Source organism: Brassica napus, chromosome A6 (assembly GCF_020379485.1).
Source record: "Brassica napus cultivar Da-Ae chromosome A6, Da-Ae, whole genome shotgun sequence".
NCBI lineage: Eukaryota > Viridiplantae > Streptophyta > Magnoliopsida > Brassicales > Brassicaceae > Brassica > Brassica napus.
This window is the reverse complement of record NC_063439.1, coordinates 21,575,552-21,598,557: the sequence shown is the minus strand read 5'-3', so window position 1 is coordinate 21,598,557 and position 23,006 is coordinate 21,575,552. Positions and strand designations below refer to the sequence as shown.

At 33.4% G+C, this 23,006-nt stretch overlaps 4 protein-coding genes across 4 annotated transcripts; all 4 read left to right on the top strand.

The window, feature by feature from the left end:
- The first annotated feature begins 1,750 nt into the window (after positions 1 to 1,750).
- Positions 1,751 to 5,696, top strand: LOC106351996 (probable 6-phosphogluconolactonase 5). Its single transcript, XM_013791691.3, has 3 exons — positions 1,751 to 1,975; positions 2,085 to 2,220; positions 2,363 to 5,696. The coding sequence occupies exons 1-3, from the start codon at positions 1,815 to 1,817 to the stop codon at positions 2,840 to 2,842; spliced, it is 777 nt and encodes a 258-aa protein (XP_013647145.1). The 5' UTR covers positions 1,751 to 1,814; the 3' UTR covers positions 2,843 to 5,696.
- A 2,955-nt stretch (positions 5,697 to 8,651) lies between these two features.
- LOC106351998 (probable 6-phosphogluconolactonase 4) lies at positions 8,652 to 10,414 on the top strand. Its single transcript, XM_013791692.2, has 3 exons — positions 8,652 to 8,967; positions 9,045 to 9,177; positions 9,686 to 10,414. The coding sequence occupies exons 1-3, from the start codon at positions 8,798 to 8,800 to the stop codon at positions 10,163 to 10,165; spliced, it is 783 nt and encodes a 260-aa protein (XP_013647146.1). The 5' UTR covers positions 8,652 to 8,797; the 3' UTR covers positions 10,166 to 10,414.
- Positions 10,415 to 15,789: 5,375 nt separating this feature from the next.
- On the top strand, positions 15,790 to 17,303 carry LOC106348258 (6-phosphogluconolactonase 3, chloroplastic-like). The gene is made up of 3 exons (XM_013787969.3): positions 15,790 to 16,292; positions 16,409 to 16,535; positions 16,616 to 17,303. Exons 1-3 carry the CDS (start codon positions 15,895 to 15,897, stop codon positions 17,069 to 17,071), a joined length of 981 nt encoding a protein of 326 aa, XP_013643423.2. The 5' UTR covers positions 15,790 to 15,894; the 3' UTR covers positions 17,072 to 17,303.
- A 1,026-nt stretch (positions 17,304 to 18,329) lies between these two features.
- Positions 18,330 to 21,325, top strand: LOC106348259 (rab GTPase-activating protein 22). The gene is made up of 5 exons (XM_013787970.3): positions 18,330 to 18,812; positions 19,109 to 19,244; positions 19,337 to 19,386; positions 19,685 to 19,738; positions 19,831 to 21,325. Exons 1-5 carry the CDS (start codon positions 18,646 to 18,648, stop codon positions 21,044 to 21,046), a joined length of 1,623 nt encoding a protein of 540 aa, XP_013643424.2. The 5' UTR covers positions 18,330 to 18,645; the 3' UTR covers positions 21,047 to 21,325.
- Positions 21,326 to 23,006: the final 1,681 nt, after the last annotated feature.

Below are 23,006 nucleotides of genomic sequence, written 5' to 3'. Positions count from 1 at the left end.
AAATGGGAGAAAATTTGGAGAATTGCACAAATCAGCAGCAAGTCTCGTTAAACTCATCAATAACCAAGTCAAAAACCGTATCTCAAGCATGACAACAAGCGAGGACTCAGTCCATCGGAACTCGGAAGGCCATGTCAACATAGTTCTCTTTTAGATATTCAAAAATCTCAAACACAAGCAACTTTAGTTGTAAAAAGCCCTTTTTCACAAAAAAAAAACTTTAGATGTAAAAAGGATTTTTGTTGGTTAATTTTTTTTTAAAACAATTAATGCGGAGTTACGTTAGGTAAATAAAATTAAAGTGGCTTGGTTTCATATGAATCAGTCAATTCGTGAATTACCCTTTCACGGTTGGTCTAATTTACCATATCAGATTGAGTCATGTTCGACCCCATACAACTCACTATCCTAAACACAGAGACATAGAAACCAAGAATGTAACAGACGAGGCAGACACAAACATCAAATTTTTTTTTATAAAATTTTAAATTTATTGATCACAAAAGAATATATATATACAGCTATAAGGAGTTTAAACACTGAATTTTAATGGAACGGCTAGAGTATTAAACATGAGCCGCAAACCATCTATTCATCAATCCATGTAACCTTGGGTTGGTGGAGTATTTGGTAGAAGTACGATTCCGAACAGTTTTGTCGATCATCTTTGCAAGCTGGTCGACTGTCTTACTACTGGTGTGACACAAACATCAATTACTATCATGTAACACCCATGTCAACCTCCAAAAGTCTTAGTACGTATCTTCAGAAAATATAGCCAGAAATTATATTCCTCAAGAACTTCACATTTTTGATACATTTTTAAGCAATTTATATTTATTTGAGATAACATTTCTTTCACCAGGTGCTTCTTTGTTAATGATTCTTTAACCATATAAAAAAAGAAACAAAACGGGAAATTTGTTTTTACAAACTTTAGCAATGTTTTAAAAACCGGATGAGACATTTACTCGGCATTGTAATATATATGTATAGTTATAAAATTATTTTTATAAAATTTTATATCATTACTAGAATCTAACTAAAATTGATACATAAATAAAATGAAAACTTAAAACATAGTATAAAAATATAATGAAAACTAATTTATTTAAAAATAAAAATATCTTTTTAGTGAAATATTCTTAAAAATTGCAATTTTTAAATATTTTTAACTTAAATTGAGAAAACCGAGTTTTAATATTAAACCGGATCACCGGTTTTACCAAATTTTCCGGTTTAACTCAAATCCAGTTTTTAGTACAACTTAAAACTGGTTAAAAGAGCGAATTATGGTTCGTCCGGTCCGGTTTTCAAAACACTGAACTTTAGTAAAAGGAGAACGAACTGGTCTAATGGACAATGGACTACTTTTGCTATCTATTTTTTCTTTTATTGGAAAAATCACCACCAATTGTAATGGTGAATAATATCTTGCGTGAATTATGTTGATTTCAAGCTGAGGACATCTTGAAACAAAAGCATAATTAATATTTGATTTCTGAAACTGTTTTGAGGGCACATTCTATTGGAGAAGCTTAGAAGTAATTACTAAAAAGTGAGAAGGACAATATTTGACCAGTTTAATATCTTCCCCATTTCACTCTTGGAGAAGCCAATCGATTGATCCGGCCATAAGAATCACGTTGCTAACTAAAACGTCACATCGAGCTCCTAGAAGCACTCGATCTCTATAAATAGCAAGAAACCCCCAATCCTTAACAATATATACAAACACATTTTTTTGTTTTAACAACTTACAAACACATTTCTTCTTTTAACAACTTACAAACACATTCTTAATATAGGCAACGATGGCAGAAACTACGCAGAGGAAGAGGGAGGTGTTTGCGACCAAGAATGAATTGTCGGTAGCATTGGCTAAGTACACTGCTCATCTCTCGGCCAAGTTCTGCAAGGAGAAAGGAATTTTCACCGTTGTTCTCTCCGGCTGTGGCCTCATCGATTGGCTCGGGTATACATATTTAATATCTTCCCCATTTCACTCTCTTATTCTTTTCTTTTTTTTTTTCTTAAAGACAAATCTAGTGATATATGATGCTTTAACTAATAAATTGTTGCAGCAAGTTGTTGGAATCACCATACAAAGAATCAGTCGAATGGTCAAAGTGGCACGTCTTTTGGGTGGACGAGAGGGTCTGTTCACATGAAGATCAAAACAGCAACTACAAACTCGCCATGGATGGTTTTATCTCCAAGGTTTTATCATCGTTATTATTATATTTTCGATTAGTTATCATTTATCACGTAACAAGTGGTTTCATTATTCATATCCATTGATAGCCGTGCAAAAAAACCTCAAATATTTTTGTTTGGTTAAAATTTAACCACGTGTATTTAGGTTGGGATTCCGAAGGAGAACATCTACGCAATCGACAAACAATGTGCCGCTGATGGTGACGCGGAGCGTTGTGCGACGCTCTACGAGGAGTGCTTGAGGAACCTGGTGAAGGAAAAGATACTCCCACTATGTCCAAATGGCCAATTTCCTCAGTTCGATCTCCAGCTCCAAGGGATGGGTCCTGATGGCCACATGGCGTCTCTCTTCCCGGAACGTCCTCAGATCAATGTGACGGACAAATGGGTCACTCACATTACCGACTCCCCAAAACCGCCACCAAGGAGAATCACATTGACTTTACCGGTCATCAACTCGTCTTTGTACAATCTTGTGGCCGTTTGCGACGACAACACAGAGCAATGTGCACGCTCCATCGCTGATATCTTTAAGCACAACAATCTCGCCTTACCTGCTGCTCATCTTACTGCCCAAGTCGAACAAATGTGGTACCTTGACAAAGCAGCTGCTTCATTGCTTTAGAGAGCTAAACACATTAATAAATGGTGTCCTTTATATGAATAATAAAATAATCTCTCCAAGTCATGCTTTGTGGAGCGTGTTGTTGGAGTTTGCTTGCTTGCATGTGTGTCGAATAACCGGCTAATAATGCATTTTGCGTATTTACGTATAGTACGTACCAAATGATCTGGAACACCAATTAATTTATTGTTTATGTCTAATTATGTAACTTGTGTTTGAGTGATTATAACCCTGCCCTGTGTTATAATAATGTCTTTCGAAACCGGTATTTCAGTAATGGTGGTATTTAGATTTTTATCACTAATTATCCCGACTTAAACATGTTATGTTCGGTTAATGGAATCACCAATTGAGGTTAGCTTCAGCTACCCCGAGAGACTAGATTTTAAGCTCTCGGATGCTGACCTAGGCATAGACATGGGGACACGAGTGGTGATAGTTGGGCCAAACGGAGCGGGGCAAGTCCACTCTTTTGAATCTTGTTGCGGGAGATTTAGTTCCAACAGAGGGTGAAGTGAGGAGAAGCCAAACGCTGAGGATCGGCAGGTACTCTCAGCACTTTGTAAACCAGTTAAAAATGGAGGAGACACCGGTTCACTACCTTCTTCGTCTTCATCCCGACCAAGAGGGCGACCAAAAGGCGGTGCGTGCCAAGCTGGGCAAGTTTGGGCTACAAGGTAACAACCATTTCACTCCAATTGAAAATTTGCTGGAGGACAAAAGGCTAGGGTTGTGCTAACCTCCATCTCAATGATGAAGCCACACATATTGCTTCTAGACGAGCCAAAGAATCACCTGGACATGCAGACTATAGATGCTTTGGCGGATGCACTGGATGGGTTCAAAGGTGGAGTTGTGTTGGTGAGTCACGACTCGAGGCTCATATCACGTGTCTGCCAGGACGAGGAGAAGAGTGAGATTTGGGTTGTAAAAGATGGAACAGTGACCTTTTTCCAAGGCACTTTTGAAGAGTACAAAGAAGAACTCAAAAGAGAAATCAAGGCAGAGGTTGCTGAGTTGAGCTAAAGGTCTCCTCTGAACTTCAATGCAATAAGCTGGCCGTTTGATGCTCGCGGATGTTTGTTTTAAAACTAAATCTCCCTTGAACCTTCTGTTATTTTTAACTCTTTGTTTAATTATTCATTATGTTGGAACCTTTTCTTGTGCAACATGTTATAGAGATGTAATCTTTATTCACCCAGTTTATAGATTAACTCTTTTATCTGTTTAACCTATTATAAAGTGGCTATCAATTGTTAATATTCCATGTAAAATGAAACAATCACAAACCTTAATTTTATTGGATCAATGATTTAAGACGATTTCATTTTTTTTTCAAACCCCCTTTTATTGTATCTAACCTTTATAAATTCCATATGAAATTCAAGCTTACGTATAAGTTTTTTCAAACTCTAACTTATTAGAAAATATGAATTTTGTCAATAAAATTTATCAAATGTGATTTGGTGGATTCGGATCCTATTTATAGTAAAAAACAATGAATTGAAATACCACCTCTTATGATGATATTTGAAACTTTTTTAGAAAAAAATTAAAAATAATTGCACGTTTTTAAAAAGAAAATCAAACTATTTGCAATGAAAAAATAATAAAAAATTATTTCAAATCGATTTTAAAAACATTTACATATGTTATATATTTCATAAAACAATAAAAATATTAAATTATAATATTTTTAAAATATTTTTTTTATTTTAAATAAATATTTTAAATATTTTTTAAATCCTTGATTCATTCATCTTAAAGCCCCACTAAATCTTTAAGAAATGGTTGTCTCATTCTTCCAAGGATACACATGTCAAACTCAGAGATTATCCTTCCGTATGTACTATTAGGACTTAGGAGATGAACTTTCAGACGAGCAATCAACCATCTGTCCTGGCCAGATCATTCAGATGACTCAAATCGCTTTCCTCCCGTGTATCAAATTACAAGATTTTTAAAATGAAATGTTAGATTAGATTCAGATAAAGAAAAACCTCTTTTTACAATAAATGTGACTTTGTTTGAAACCTAACTACTTTTCTAGAAAGAAACATCTCAACCCGAACCAGAGCCGTGCCTAGTATGTATCAGAAAAGGCTTTTGCCTCAGGCCCCCTTCAAAATATAAAGATTTTGGGGCCCCTAATTTGTAAAATATGTTATAGTGTAGTGGTTGCTTGAGGTATCGATGTGCACATGAAAGGCAACTTCGACTCTTCCCCGTTCAAGAATTGTTTTTCTTTTAGAATCATGCTTTTTATAAATAAAAAATATGTTAAAAATACTATATTGTTTTAAAATTTGCCTTGAGCCCCACTTACCCTAGGCACGCCACTGACCCGAACCATAGCTGCTTTGCCTTGTCATACTTTTGTGAGCTTTCCCACACACTTAATCAATTCGGTTCTGTATGTGTTTGTCAATGTAGCTTGCTACCAGAGTCGGGTCTGAATGAGGCTCACCATGACGTTGATCATCAAATTACAAGATTAAATCCTATTATCATAAACCTAATTTTATTTAGAACATATTATACTCCATCCGTATCTAAAAAATCCATGTTTTATAATTTTCACACTTTAATAAATCATATTAAAATTTAGCTATAAATGCATATTTTTATAATTTTATATTTCTTACATTTTTAAACTAATAAGATTTTATGAATTGCAATTAATGTTCTTAAACTTCATAATTTCTCGTTATTAGTTGACAAAACTTATATTAAAAATATAAAATATGTATTTTTTTTGAAACAAAAGTTTTTTATAGAATATGGATCTTTTAAAAACAGAGAGAGTAGTAATTTAAAAATTGTTAGTAGGAGAAGATAATGTTGAAAAGTCAAATGAATAGTGATTATCCCATAAATCAACCACCAACGTTAATCCAACTCTTTTTTTTTACGCTGATTTATTATGACATTACAATTATGGAAAATATTACATAATCGATTTAACGTTAATCCGACTTTAATATTATAAATATATATCTTTTGTAATTGCTATAAATAGGCATCTCATTATTTTAGTTTTTAGGCATCTTTTAGTTTACGATTGAGAAACAAAACAAATCAATTATTGTAGCATTTTTGGGCATCTGTTGAGCATCTTTTAGTTTACTATTGGACAATCAGCATGAAAAGAATACTTTTAGTTCTAATAAATAGTAAATTTCATATTGAAAGATAAGTGTTATTATAACTTATGTGTCCAGCAACACCATAGAGATTATGAGTTGAATCGAAATAGCAGTCCTTTCCACATATTTATGATCATCAGCATCGGTTCTTCTTACACGACCAATTGGAATTTCACCAATGATGTGTTCCATAATCCTTGATTCCATCACTTCCTACAAAATGAAATTTGCAACATATGAAAACAAATTAAAAGAATTTTATACATACATATATAGAGAGATAAAAATTTACCATAACTCCAACTTCATTTACTAATGTTATCACTTCGATTAAATGACAAGTGTGACTCTTGACCTAAGAGTCATCATTGTTTTTGAAAATTTTGAGAATGATGTGAACAAGACAATGCTCTATGAAAACATATTGTGGAAAATTGAATTTTGTAAGTGAAAAGTAAACATATTGTGGAAAAAGAGTTGGATATCCTTTTCCACTAGCCATATTAACTAAAACGTTCATAAGTGACATGTGATCTTCGTTGTAGTTGTTATCACTGAAAAGTACATGGAACCCAACATAAAAATGAGATTGATAAAAAAAATAAGGGTTAAAAGGTAAAATTTACTTACCGTAGACCAATTTCACGATAGCAGGATAACATTTAGTAGTAGAATGTTATTTGAATGTATTATGAGCATGCTGCTTATAGGACTCACACCCTTTATTTCCGCTAATTTTGAGGATCTCCTTAAGACAAATCAAGGTAGAGGAGAGAATAACTGGATTGTCAATTTTGAAAACAGCACAAAACTTTGATATACATCCATAAAGCAATTTGCAATTGATAAATTTCAATCATCTCTATTATTAAAACATAATCATTATCATGGACCTAACTTTTTGTAAGTTTTTAAATTAAATACATTATTCTATTATATAGTTATATTCCATCTTCTAATTATAGAAAATAACATTCTACTACTAAATGTGTTTCCAAACAACACAATAACTAATCTTGTGTCTAAGCAATGTAAGACATTAGGTCCTACCTTTTTAATAACTTTTATTTATCTTTAAAAAAAAATTATTTGATTTAAAACCACTCAATCAATTTATAAAAAGTTGAAAATAAGTATAATTTTTTTTTGCAGGTTTATATACTACAAAAATTACTTAATATGAAATTAATTAAATTAATATACAAGAACATATTATTAAATGGTTTTTATTCTTAAGAACATATAACTATATATATATAAAAACATATATCTATATATGCGAGAATATGCTTGGTTTAAGTTGTCATCAAATAGTTTTATACAAATAAAATGTTAGAGTCAATAAATTTACGTCATATAAGTTTTATAACTAAAATTTTATCAAATAAATATATATCACAATTTATATCTAAAATAACCTCTCTTAGTTGCTTTGTGAGACCGAGTTGGTGCGGTTTGGTTGCATGTGTGCTCAATAATTAACAGGCTGATGCATTTTTGCGTGTCGCCAGTTTGTTGTGTGTGTGTGCCCCCAGGCTGTGACTTTGGGTTTTTCTTTTTTTTTTGGACAACACTTTGGGTTACTATAATATTCGAAAACCTTCACATTCATGAATGAAGAGAGATTTACTTTATTTCTTATGGTCATTAATTATCTCGATGTAGAGAAGATAAATTGTGTGGCTCAAAAACTTGGACAACCATTTTAACAAAATCTTCTGTATACTAGAGAAATGGATGGTGTGTCATGGCGAACTAGAGAACGGAACAAGTAATTATTCTCCATTTTCACTCATTCTAAATACATATAAAATCTCACGTGTCTATGTGAAATGATTTGCTATAGATGTACCAAGCCTAGGATATATGACGTACAACTGCTTTAATTTTTAAAAGAACAGAGTATTCAAATTTTTTTCTGATTGTTGATATAAAAGCTTTCAGAGGTATATATATATGGACCAAAATTTCAAACCTTAACGGCCGGTTTAATTAGAAGAAAAATACCTGCGTATCTTTATTTTTGGTCAAGAATACCTGCGGATCTATTATGTGCATACTAATGATTAAACAAGTCTCTGGTTTGTGTCGATAAGGTCTAGTCATGTGCAGGTAAGCGTGGAGTGGAGACAAAACAATATTCTAGTTGTACATTTGGTATTAGTATTTTGTTTTATTTGATTTCCTCGTGGGTACTAACTAATTCATAACTAATTAATAGAGAAGACCATATCGTCGTAGTCATTTAACAAAAAGGAAAAAAGCCATCGTACTCTTAAACTATTTGATTACTTTCTTAAAGTAATTAAATAAAATCAAGAGCACGTTCCAACGACGATTCTAGGCAGCTCATCTTGCGGATCAACACATGAACTTAACCAACTCCAAATACGAACCAAACTGGCTAAACAAAAAAAACATAACTTCTGATTTTGATGATTTTTTTCATCAATCTATTTGAAATAACATTACTTTATTGGTCGACAACACACCCTCAAGTCAAACCCAAAATTTTGATAAATAAACGATTTTTTTCTTTGAACACAAAATAAACGATTTTTTGATGTGTTTCGTAACTTAAAGGTTGTTGAAATATTAAATATGGTCGAGTAATAGTAATTCTGTATGTATATATATTGTTAATTGTGAATAAGAAGTGAAATAATGATTATTTTAATTAGCGAGTATGAAGAAACCTTGACTGCGTTGCCTATATAAGAATCAAGACTCGCAGCATTTTCTCATCATCATATCTTCTCCTTCTTTAGTTATTAAATCTTCACTTCTTCTTTTCTTCACCAAGAATCATATGGCATCTTATTCAGCGAACACGAAGAGGGAGAAGAAGGTGTTTGACACTGAGGATGACGTAGCTAAGGCTATGGCCGAGTACACGTTCAATCTCTCCAAAAAGTTCTGCAAGAAAAGAGGCTATTTCACCATCGTTCTATCTGGTGGTGACCTCGTCCTTTGGCTCAAGTATGTACTATAAAATCTTTGATTATTCATTTGTAGTTTAATATTTCAGAAATATCTAATGTAACTAAGTTTTGCAGAAAGTTGTTGGTTCCCGAATACGCTGACACTGAATGGTCAAAGTGGCACGTCTTCTGGGTCGACGAGAGGGTTGTTCCATTGGACGATAAGGACAGTAATTACAAACAGACCTTGGACAGTTTTCTCTCCGAGGTAACATTATGATCGGCATTTCAATATCTTATTTTCTCAGCTTATATAACAAGTTATAAATCTCCATTTTTAGTTCCCAATTCATACACATATTCAAAATTCATCAAAGAAAATATAATTTCAGGAACTTGATAACCATGTGGGATTCATTTGCTTATAGCTTGTAAATCAAAAAGTCAATGGACGACAAGTCGACAACCATAGTGGCCTAGTGGTAAAAGATTCGGGGAAAAAACATGATCTCGATCTCCCTAGCTAGGTTTTATTTTAGCCACGAACTATTTCACTCTTACTTGGTTAGTTATGTCACACTTGTCTTATAAAATATGGTGAGTAAACTACTTGAGGGCTACACTGATTTAAAGATTCAACGCAGATTTAAAACAAACAAAAAAGTTAGTAGAATAGTCCAAATATTGTGATATACAATTGTTTGTTTTCCATAGATTTATAACATCACGTTATTTGTTAGACGGCTCTGATATATACTTAAATACAACTAATGTAGGTTCCTATTCCAACTTCGAACATTTACGCAATAGACCAAAACTGTGCAGCCCTTGGTGATGCCAAGGGCGCTGCAATACTTTACGAGGAGTGCATCAAAAGATTGGTGAACCAAAACATCATCCGCACATACAAATCCTCAGGATTTCCTCAGTTCGATCTCCAGCTCCTAGGGATGGGTCCAGACGGCCACATGGCGTCCTTGTTCCCAGGACATTATCAGATCAAGGAGAAGGCTAGTTTGGTGACTTATATCACCAACTCCCCAAAACTACCACCAAAGAGAATCACCTTCACTTTACCAGTCATCAACTGTGCTTCCTACAACCTCATGGCCGTTTGTGGTGAGGCTCAAGCCGATGCGGTTGCAAAGGTCTTTAATGATGATTTCAACTTGCCTTCAGCTAGGCTCTCAGCTGATACACAAGCCATTTGGTATCTCGACAAAGCGGCTGCGTCCGAGCTCCCAAAATGCCTTTGAGATTCAGTTCACTTTTTATCTTGTATCTCTTTCCTTTTACGTTTTCAAATAAAAAGCTATGGTCGGATGTAATAAATAAGATGGAGTTGGTTCGGCTGAATCTTGCAAAACTGCTTTGTTTGTATTTGTCTTGTCTGTGTTATAATAAAGTAACAATAATAAATTTGGTTTGATCCCGGTTTAAAGTGATCACTGATCTCTCATTTGGTTTACAGTAATACTACATCTTATCCTTTACTGTTATTATTATTGCTACTAGACATCCTCTATATATTATTTGAGAAGCATTGAAACATTTTTTTTGTAGCCACGTGTCATCACTAGAATGATTCTTAGAATCTTTAGAGAAAAATGTTGGTCCATCTAAAAATATAATAAGTTTTTTATTAAACCACAATACATACATTATTAATGTGCTTCATTATTTTCTTAAATAAGATTACAAAATTTCCTAATGTGACTAAAGTATATATGACAATTAATGATTTTGAATAATAAAGATTTGATAAAAATAAGTGTGTATTATAATTATATTTGTTTAATTTTAAGCTATTAAAATAAATTAAACAATCATAGTAACCATATAATAAAAATTAAAAAAATTATTTAAATATTATATTTTGAATTTTTAAAAACGAGTATAAATTACTAAAACTGTTAAAAGTTTCACATTCAAATTTTGTGATCTATGATTTAAAACTTTTGTTATGACATGATACAAATAATTAAAAAATAATATAAGTTGAAAGTCTCACTTAATAAGTATCAAAAATAAAAGATATATAAATATATGTATCATTTTAAATTAAACTATATGCCATATAAAAATACATAAATATCTTAATTTTGAAATTTACTTTGAACATTTTTTTGATAAAAAATTTGAAAAAATATTGACAACTTAATTTTTTTTAAATATTATAAATTACTTAAACCATTAATCCCATAGTGAAAATTTTGTTATCACTAATTTAGACTTTTTGCTATAACTGATACAAATGATAAAAAAAAATATGAACAAAAAGCATCATATAATAAATATTAATATTAAAATAAACCATATATATGTTACTATCATTTAAATTTAATTATATATCATATCAAATAGAAAAAATATTTTTTTGATTTATAAAATTTATTTATATGTTCGCACCAATTTAATTATATAAGTAGTAGATAATGAATTTTTAATTATTCAATATATATTGATTATTTCATAATATGATATAAACATATAATATATAAAATAATTTATATATATAATGTTCATCCCGCGCAAGGCGTGGGTCTTAACCTAGTTTATTATCGTAGTTGTTGGTATAGGTGGTGATCTATTTTATCCTTTAATAAACCAGTCCATATATTACGAGTTTTGTAACCTAAAATCAATGGAACTTTTCCAAAAAAAAAACACACGTAAGATAACAACATCCATCTTTTTCTCATTGGTTTCTAGGTATTTTAATGTTAATAATTTTAAATAATAGCAATGGAACTTCTCATTAATTAGTTTTTATGTAATAATGGAAGAGCGAGAGCTACATATGGGTTTCGAAAAACTACACTGTCGTTGGTTGAATTCAAAAGAGTAGCAACTACTGGTTTGATTCAGAATAGTTGGTTTAATTCAAAATAGTTTGACATAACTTGTAATTTATAACATGCTCAAGTGGATGCCCCATTCATGCAGAATAATTCTAATGTCTTTGAAGCGTATCTACGTATCAGAGCGTATGGTGTTGATTGAATAAGAGAGAGGGGTCATGACTCCGCAAGAGAGTAGATTGATTATGGGTTGCCCATCAAGCAAATTTTCTAGATATCAGAACAATATGTTATAGATAAACCGTTAAAAATCAGAGGGTGTCAAGATAACATAGAATAACGTTAATCAGATTGTGAAGTTCTGACCATTATAAATCACTCAACCAACCATCTAAGAGAATAGAGAGATGTCAGGCTACCTTTGGTACGGTGCATCATTATAGCCTTTAGAACAGCTTGATTGTATGATAAAATGACTTGTACATTCCATATGAAATATATCTAAGGAACCTCACGTACTAGACAAACACCACCTTCTTTTGACTCGAAGAGTGCAACATGCTCTTGCCACTAGTGTTCTATAATTCTTAATTGTCTGAGTTTCATCTAGTACTACTCTGAGCCACCCAACTCTTGATAGCGCACCACAATCAGTGTCAAAGGAAGAAGAATGCATGCTATTCTACATCTTTTACTTTTCTTATTAGCGTCCACTGCAATTTTACATTTCATATTGTTGGAGAATCCAGACGCGATACTTTTGTTTTCATTGTCCTTTCATTGTCTTCATCGATCCATAATCATTCGTCCCAACATTCTAGTACTATATTGAAAAAAATATTTTTAACACGTGAACAACCTTTAATGAAGGAAAAACATAATCTTACAAAAACATAAAATTATTTGATATTATAAAGCCAAAAGATTAGGGATCTAAAATGATGTACCAATGACTTTTTGTCATCCATGTTAGAACTAAGAAGTTTGATGAATAGAGAAACAATTTGGCAGCTGTCAATGAGGATTTTAATTACCAATGACTTGTTGACTTCCATGTTAGAACTAAGAAGCTCGGTGAATAAAGAGACTATTTGGGAGTTGTCAATGAAGATTTGAATGTCATGTGGTGTTCCTTCAATAATAAGCGTGTTGAAATAGTGCATACTCAACATTCAATTCATCAGACAGGAATTGTTGAGTTAACATTCAATTCATCAAAGATGGGAACTCTGTGTAACTCTTTTTTACTCACTGAAAAAAAAGTTTTTAACATTGTTGAGCCTAGATCCTTGTTAGAAACATTCCCGTCCTCATTTTCATTTACAAATTCAAAAATGTAAATGAAAGAATTAAAAAAATTAGTAAAATAAGCACACTAAAGCAATTTGATAACATTGTTTCATATACTTTACATTTTTTTCTTATTGTGTCAATTTTAGTTATTTAGTTATAAAGAATGCATATAGGAAAATTCTACTCCAAAAGTTATTTTCAAAAGAATGTAATAAGTGAACGCTATGAAAGTTTTATTTTCTCCCACTATCGTTACATCCAATGAATCACGAAAGTGAATGATGTAAGGGACTAAAGTCCCCTCAGCACATATATATACAAGCACGTTCATTCGTGATGATGATTCCTAGGCCTGATCTTTCAGGTCTACCGAACTCATCCGAGACAACGATAAATCTAAATAAGAAACTTTGAATTCCAGCGCATATACATTCCATAAATGGAAAATAATATTACAAGTTTCTACTTTTCAAAAAAATATATATATATAGAAGAAAACAACTACTTCTTTGTCCAAAAAAGAAAAACTTTTGTTATGCAATTTATGGCATATTTGAACTTTATTTGTATTTCTCTTGTATTTGTTCTAAGACCATCTCTCTATTTTCTCAAAAACATAATAAATATATAATATAAATAAAATTTATTCTAATACATTATTTAAAATAGGATTCCTCAATTATAGATTAAAAATTAGAAATTACTACTTATTCATCTATTATATTTTACTCTACATTTAGAATATATTATTATAGAAAAATACAATAGAGTATACTTTATTTGTTTTTATTATAGATTTTCTGTATTTGAAAATAAAAAAATAGTGAAATATATTAAGAATTGTCTAATAAAGTAATTGTAATAAATTGGTTTAATCTCGGTTTAGATTGATTTCTCATTTGGTATACAATAAAACTACATCTTTTTATTGTTATTAATATTGCTACCAGAATTATTTTATTGTAGTTAGTTTACGAGTTTATTTGCCAAATAACCAAAAATAAATAAATTAGATTTAGAGAGAGAGAGAGGTAAGAGAGATAGGAAGTAAAAATATGAGAGAGGAGGTGATTTTGGATAGTTAATGAATTTATGTTTTCTTTTTATTATTTGGTCTAATTTCCCTTAGTTTATGGGTTTTATCCTTTAAAAGCAGGGATTGATAGCAATAAAAGATATGGTAAAACCGAACCGTACCGAATCGAACCATATGGTCTATTTTGGTTCGGTTCGGTTCGGTACGGTTCGTTTTACCATATTGAACAGCTCTAGTCGCTGAGATTAGAGGACTTCTTGACATTATTAGTTGTTTAAACGTTTTGTATGCCCCTATCTTTTTATGTTGTATTTTCTTTCTTGTAATAGATGTTTGTTTGGCATAGATGATTTTGTTTTCATGTACGTACACTTTTTCCATTCATGGAGACATTGGAGAGTAAGAATTTTATAAAAAGTAAAGTTTGATCTAAAAAATATATTATTTTTCATCTTTGTATTATCACTATGGGACGCATTTTGCTACTGTAGTTCTATTTTAAATTTTTTAAATGTTAATTTTATATTGTAGTTCTATTTTAAATGTTTAATAGAGCAGATAGTTATATATATGTATATATATATATATATATATATCCTATATATTAAAAAAGAAGCATTACAGCATTTGAGGTAGTCACGTGTCATCACCACAATGATTCTTAGAATCTTTAGAGAAGTAGGTTGGTCCATATAAATATATAATATGTTTTTTTATTAAACTAACCATAAATTAATTATTAATGTCTCAATTCTTTCCTTAAATAAAAATTATGGAATTGTCTAATATGGCTAAAGTATATATGACAATTAATGATTTTGAAAAATAAAGACTTGATACAAATTAGTGTATTATCTATCATTTTTGTTTAACTTTAAGTTATTAAAATAAATTAAACAATAATATTAATCATATAATAAAAAATTAGATTTTTTTCGTATATGCTATATTTTGAACTTTTTTAAAAGTCTCACATTGAAATTTCTATGTTCCATGATTTAATTTTTTTATGACAAGATACAAATTATTACAAAATCATGTAAGTAGAAAGTCTCATATATATTAACATCTTTTAATTAAACTATATACCATAGAAAATACATAAATATTTTAATTTTGAAATTTGGTTTGAACAAATTTTTTTGAAAAAAATCTTTGAAAAAATACTGACAACTTAATATTTAAAATTTAAAATTTGCATTGAATGTTTATAAAAAAAATATAAATTACAAAAACTTTCAAAAACATTGCAGAATGAAAATTTGTCATCAGCAATTTGAATTTTTTGTTATAAAAAGATACAAATAAGTAGAACGCATCATTTAAAAATATATTAATATTAAAAATATACTATTTATCTATGTATATATTATGTAAATTTAATTATATAAAATAGAAAATAAAAAAATGATCGTTTGGATTAATAAAATTTATTTACGTATTCACACCAAGTTAATTTTATACGCAATAGTTACTGACTTTTTTATCATCCAATATATATATATTATTTTATAATATATAAAAGAACATATAATACGTAAAATAATTTATATATACGATGTTCATTCCGTGCAAGACGCGGATCTTAATCTAGTTATATATATATATCAGATTTCGTATAGTTTTATTAAGGTGGTCTAGACTGAAACCTAAGCTGGTCTATCCACCAAATTAAAAGTATCAGTAAAATGGGTTGTAGTTTTTACACGGTTTATCTATCTAACCGAACCAGTTCGGTCAAGTTTGAGAAGACACAACTCTAAGCATATGTGTTTGGTCGGGCTATTAATCCACTTGTCCACAAAGTCAAAGTTACTCAGTTTACCTATAAAAAAGCTCACACTTTTTTGTCTCCATGGCTTCTTCTTCTTCTTTCCTTCGCTCGATTCTCTTCTCTTCCCCCACCAACTTCCCATCTCGCTCAGATTCTCTCTCATCTTTCTTCCCTAAGAATCTGACTTGTTCTCCCCCTTCTACTCCGTCTCCTTTGTTATCGGTTTCGTCGATCGGAAGTAGATCTATCAGGAGAGTAGGTGACAGTCGGAGAAAGCTGTCGGAGGCCAGGAGCATGGCTACCACGGCGTCGCAAACGGGGAAAGAGGAGAATAAGAAGAGAGTGGAGATCTTCGACACAGAGGAGAATCTGGCGATTGATTTGGCCAAATACACAGCGGATCTCTCCGACAAGTTTTGCAAGGAGAGAGGCGCTTTCACTGTCGTTGTCTCTGGCGGCTCCTTAATCAAATCCCTCCGGTATGTTTCGATTCAAAGCCACGAGCTTTCAGATGTTATGGCTAATCAAGAACATAGCTTTAGCATTAGACTTACTTACCTAGTAATGCTTACTTGTGATGGGAAGGGCATTTCAGGAAGTTAGTAGAGGTTGATTCAATCGATTGGTCAAGGTGGCACTTCTTCTGGGTGGACGAGAGGGTTGTTCCCAAGCATCACGAAGACAGCAACTACAAACTTGCTTATGATAATTTCCTTTCCAAGGTACTACTCAAACATTCCACTCTTCCTCTCACATGATCAAGTAGGAGTCAGCTAAACACTTACTTCACTTTTCTCACCAGGTTCCAATCCCTCCTGGCAACGTATACGCAATCAACGACTCCCTCTCCGCCGAGGCAGCAGCTGATGACTACGAGACATGCCTCAAACACTTGGTCAAAACCAACGTCCTCCGCGTATCTGACTCAACCGGTTTCCCCAAGTTCGACCTCATGCTTCTCGGTATGGGCCCTGACGGCCACGTGGCGTCGCTATTCCCAGGACATGGTCTCTGCAACGAGAGCAAGAAGTGGGTGGCTTCGATCACCGACTCTCCAAAGCCTCCGTCTGAGAGAATCACATTCACGTTCCCGGTTATCAACTCCTCTGCGCATGTGGCTCTAGTGGTCTGCGGTTCTGGGAAAGCCGAGCCTGTGCAGATGGCTCTGAACAAGACTGGGAGTGTACCTGCGGGTTCGGTTTCTGCTGAAGAGGAGCTTGTTTGGTTCCTTGATAAACCAGCATCTTCCAAGCTTTAAACTTTTTTTTTAACTTGTCGATGTGAGTGGACTACTCTGGTTTGGTTTGGTTTGCCTTTTGGGTTGTTTAGTCGAGTGGTTAACTCGCCGGTTCTCTCCATATGTTGTGGGAGAGGCTGTTGTAATAAATGCGGAGGATGATGAGAGGGGTTGAATGCAAATCTAATCTGGACTTGTTTGGATTCTGCTACCATTTGATCGTCTGTAATCTAATAAAAATGTTTGGAAACCATGTTATTCTCAAACACTATTGACTGAGATGTAGTGTGTGATACACAATGAGTAGTCTGAGATGGAAGATAAATACATAAAATTTGATGGTAGTTTGTGTAAAGCCGAGATCTGATAGTAAAAACAAAAGAAATGGTGATGAAAATAGAAAAGAAGGATAAAAATAGTTTTTTTTTAACATAAACTAAAAATCATTTAAACATTGAATTATATATTTATTTATCATAATTTTTTTTGTCGGCCAAAAATTTATTACTCTTTCCATTTCATTTTATCTATTCCCTCTATTTTGTTTGGCAAGTCGTTTTAGTGGATTTCATACGATTTAAGACAGTTAAGATAATGTATATATTATTATTCTTCTTCGTTAATTTAATATCCACCTTAAAACTATTAACTCTAGAAAATGCTTTAAATTTGAGGGTAGATAAAACCAATAGTTATCATAAATTGTTTAGAATTATTTTGACCCAAAACAAAATTTCTAAAACGATTTACAAAACAAACCGGAGGGGATATCGTTTAAGGTTTATTCATGTATATTAAGAAAATCTTTAAATTTTCTATATTCCTAATTAATAAAGTGTTTTATTTGACTTTATTAATTAGTTAATAAACTAAAAATAGAGATAAAAGTGGAAAACTAGAAAACATACACATTGAAAATATAACACGACACTTATGATAAAAGAAATTAAAATTATTCAACGACAATTAAAATAAAACGGAAAGAATAATGAACATCATCGGTAAGTACAATATATTTAAGGAAAGATGGACAAGTATTATAAATTGTATATTTAGTTGACTACTAGAATTTCATATCATTTATTATATTTATTAAATTATTTTTTCTAATTTAAACAATGGAATCTGAATGAGGAATTAATGGCAAGGAAAAGACTTAGACTATAGTTGGAAAGATATATGGGTAAGATCAAAAAATGAATTATTTACAATGAATTTGGTCATAAAAGAAAAAGAAAAAAATCTAAAAAAATCATTATGAGAGTCAGATGATAATAAAAACATCACTATTGTAGGCTTCAACATCATCTAGAACATAAAAAAATTTGAACTTAGTCAATGTGTGTTGGTAGAAAGAAAAAGATGAATGACTTAATAAATAAGAAAAGAAAGTAATATGTAAAAATGTCAGTTATTTTCTGTACGTGGTGGGTCACATCTCAACTATATTGAACTTTACGAAGGCAGATAAATAGGAGGCATGAAGACTCCTTCTTCTTTACTCTGAATTGACTTAGACGGAGAGAGATAAATATAAAGATCTCAACTTTCTAGAGAGAGAGAAGCGGAAGAGCTAGTTTTAAAGCTTAGGTTCGATGAAAGCTCTTAGACGGATTCAAACGAGGTCTTCCTTTCCGAATCCTTCGTCCCCATTGTTCTCTTCTCCTTCGTCTTCTTCCTCTCCATGGACTCACTTGCGTTCTGCTCTTGTCCTTGTCACTTCTTCATCTCCCGCAAAATCTTCTTCTTCCTCCTCCAATCCGTGAGTCTTTTTGATCACTCTCTCTCTCTCTCTCTCTATCAATGTCAGTCTCTTTGATCCGCGTTTCCGTTTGCTGTCGATTGCTTGTTAGATGAGTTTTTGTTCAAAAATCTAGTACATTGCTTTTTATTACAAGGCTTGTCTTTTATTTACTTTAAAGTGATTGGCTTTCGTTTTGTTTTTTTTTTTTTGTTTTTGCTGTCCTAATGGACCAAACTTGAACTTGTTATGTTATCAGAGCCTAACTTGGTTGATCAGAAATTTACAAGGATTTCTCATTTCAATTTTCTATACAGGAATCGAGTAAAATCACCGTGGTCACGGTTTAAACGGAAAAAGCCCCTCACGCTTCAACGGTGGAAAAGCTTCTTCACCCCTGATGGTAGACTTCGGAACAGAGGAGTTGGTTTGTTGAAGAAAGTCAGGAGTAGAGTGAGTCTAATCCTCATAGCCTTTGTGAAGTTTGATGATAGTGTTTTACAAATGTTTTTGGAATATTCATTTTTCTTATGTTTTCTTTATAGGGTATTGATCCTAGCATCCGTTCAGAGGTGTGGCCCTTCCTTCTTGGAGTGTAAGTACACACATACAACCATGTACTTATGGCAGTTGATTTGTTATAATGAAAATCTTGACCTTGTTTCTTGTGGTGTGTTGGTATCAACGACATTGTCACACTTAAAACCGAATGAAACATTTGGCCTCTAATTTTTTTGAAAAAAATTACATAGACATATCCTAATATCTCCCAAATTTGTAAAAAAAATTATTAAAATCTTTACGAAATTGCCTACTGCCACAAAAATCTCAGGGAGCCATAGTGTTCATGCTTTGAATCACTTACCTCTGTTTACTTTCTTCTTTACAAACAGGTGTGATTTAAATAGCTCCAAAGAAGAGAGAGGTGCTAGAAGAACTCAGAGAAGGTGATAACACACACGAATCTCAGCTTGAGAATCCTTTTAATTATTTTCTTTATCATCTGCGGCTTCATTTTTACTTAATCTTGTAAATGCAGAAAAGCGTATGAGAGACTACGCAGGAAATGCAAAAGGCTTCAAAGACAAGACAGCTGCGAGTTCAAGTTAAACAAGATCAATAAACCTGCTCAAGACAAGCATAATGGTTGGTCTTTTCCGCAAGACACTGACAGTTCCTGTTCTGATGAGTCACTCTCTAGCGACAAAGAAAACACAGAAGATATTGGGTACATGAGTGACGACGTCTCATGTACTCTTGACATAAACTACACTGGCTCAACACACGTGAACTCTGAGTCTTCAGACTCAGATTCTTTAGACGACAACAACTCTGTTCATGCCTTTCCTTCTACTCAAGGGAGAGATGACAATAGTACTTCTCCATCAAGCATATACAATATCTCCCGCACCAAAGAGGATTTTGTTACCTGGCAGCGTATAATCCGCCTAGACGCAGTCCGCGCCGACACAGAATGGTTCCCATACTCCCCATTCCAAGCCTTAGTATCCGAAGCCAAAGCGCGACGCGCTGCTGCAGCGGTTAGTCTAAAAGACTACACTCACTTAGAGCCATGGAAGATCTTTCACGCCGCGCGCCTCGTGGCCATCCTCGAAGCCTACGCCTTGCACGACCCCGAGATAGGCTACTGCCAAGGGATGAGCGACCTTCTCTCCCCAATACTCACAGTCATCCCCGAAGACCACGAGGCCTTCTGGTGTTTCGCGGGGTTCATGAAGAAGGCTCGTCAGAACTTCAGGGTCGACGAAGTTGGGATCACGAGGCAGCTCGGCATAGTCTCCAAGATCATCGAGTCCAAAGACTCGAAGCTCTACAAGCATCTCGAGAAAGTCAAGGCGGAGGATTGTTTCTTTGTCTACAGAATGGTGCTTGTGATGTTTAGGAGAGAGCTGACGCTGGAGCAGACGCTGTTTCTCTGGGAAGTGATGTGGGCGGAGCAAGCTGCGGTGAGAGCTGGGGTTGGGAAGTCTTCGTGGAGCAGTAGAATAAAGCATCAGGCGCCTCCTACGGATGATATGTTGCTGTATGCGATAGCAGCTTCGGTGTTGCAGAGGAGGAAAGTTATCATAGAGAAGTACAATAGCGTGGAGGAGATATTGGGGGAGTGTCATAGTATGGTTGGGAAGCTAGACGTGTGGAAGCTCTTGGACGATGCACGTGACCTTATTATTACCCTCCGCAGTAAGATTGAACAATATGATCACATAAGGTCAGAATCAAAAATAGGCATGTGATTTTTTTTGTGTGGTGATGTTTGTTTCTCTACCTGAGTTTGTTTACTTGGAGATGATAGATGGTGGCTTGCTGTATCTCCATTTTGAATTTTGTATGTGTAATTGTGCCGGGGGAAGAGAATCTTTCTCCGGTGATATAATAATTGTGGATTACATAGTTGGTCGGCAATGAAGAGAGTATAAAATGTATAAATGGTTTGGAGATTTTCGTATTAATAATCATGAATAAACAAGCTCGACAACTAAAAGAACTAGAGAGACCACATATAAACAAAGCTGTCTAATTAATTTCTCTAAGCGCACCTTATTCCAAAAGCAATATAAGTTCGTTTGTACATCTGGAAGATGCATCCAGATGGTCCATCTAGATGTCCTATCCAGATGCTCCATCTGGGTGTTGTTTGTTTCTTCATTTCGTCCATGCATCCAGATGAATCATCTGAATGCAACTATGTTCGTTTGATTTTCATTTTTTAACTTCCATCTCCATCCAGGTGAACTTGTTAATAAAATAACTAAAATATAATTTTTAATGTTTCGGCGGAAAAATAGCATTTTAACGGTTTTGGCTGAAAATATATTTGCGGTTTTTGAGGAAATATGTGTTTTTCGCGAAAAATGCATTTTTATGGTTTTGACGGAAAATACGTTTTATGGGTTTGGCGGAAAATACGTTTTTGCGGTTTGGATGGAAAAAGTGTGTTTTGAAGTTTTGGCGGGAAAAGTATTTTTTCACGATTTTGGAGGGAAAAGTTATTTTTTGCGACTTTGGCTTGGAAAATCATTTTGGCGGTTTTTGCGGAAAAGTATTTTTTTTTTGTTTTGGCGGAAAAATACATTTTTCCGGTTTTGGCGGGAAAATTCAGTTTTCCGGTTTTGGCGGGAAAAATACTATTTTCCGGTTTTCGCGGGAAAATGCGTTTTTCCGGTTTTGGCGGGAAGATACTTTTTCCGGTTTTGGCGGGAAAATTCGTTTTCCGGTTTTGGCGGGAAAATTCGTTTTTCGGTTTTGGCGGGAAAATGCGTTTTTCCGGTTTTGGCGGGAAAATGCGTTTTTCCGGTTTTAGCGGGAAAATACGTTTTCCGGTTTTGGCGGGAAAATACGTTTTTCCGGTTTTGGCGGGAAAATTTCATTTTCCGGTTTTGGCGGTAAAATTGTGTTTTTCAGTTTTGGCGGGAAAATGCGTTTTTCCGGTTTTGGCGGGAAAATGCGTTTTTCCGGTTTTAGCGGGAAAATGCGTTTTTCCGGTTTTAGCGGGAAAATGCGTTTTTCCGGTTTTGGCGGGGAAAATTTCGTTTACCGGTTTTGGCGGAAAAATTTTCGTTTTTCGGTTTTGGTGGAAAAATTCGGTTTTCCGGTTTTGGCGGGAAATTGTGTTTTTTCGGTTTTGGTGAGAAAATGCGTTTTTTTCCTGTTTTGGCGGGAAAATGCTTTTTGCTGTTTTGGCCGGAAAATGCTTTTTGGAGTTTTGGCGGGAATATGCGTTTTTTGGTTTTGGCGGGAAAATGCGTTTTTTCGGTTTTGGTCGAAAAGTGCAGTTTTACTGGTTTAGCCGAAACATGTGTTTTTATGAAAATGTGTGTTTTATGTTTTTTTTGCGGAAAACCGCATCTTGCGGTTTTGGCGGGAAAGTGTGTTTTTCAGTTTTTGCGAGAAAATGCATTTTTTGGTTATAACGGAAAAATGTATATGCAAAAAATAGAATTTACGATTTGAAAATAATATTTTGATTTTAAAAGGTCATTTTTGTCATTTATCATTTTAGACTGAACTAGATGCATCTGCATCCAGATGCACCATCAAGACTCACCTTCATTTGGGTAAGAATTTGAGATGAGTTTTGAAAAATTCAGCTGGGTGATCCATCTGGATGTAGCATTATAATGCACAAAACGAACATCAATTTGCATCTTCACCCAGATGGATCACCTGGGTGAGCAAACGAACAGGGCCTTATTG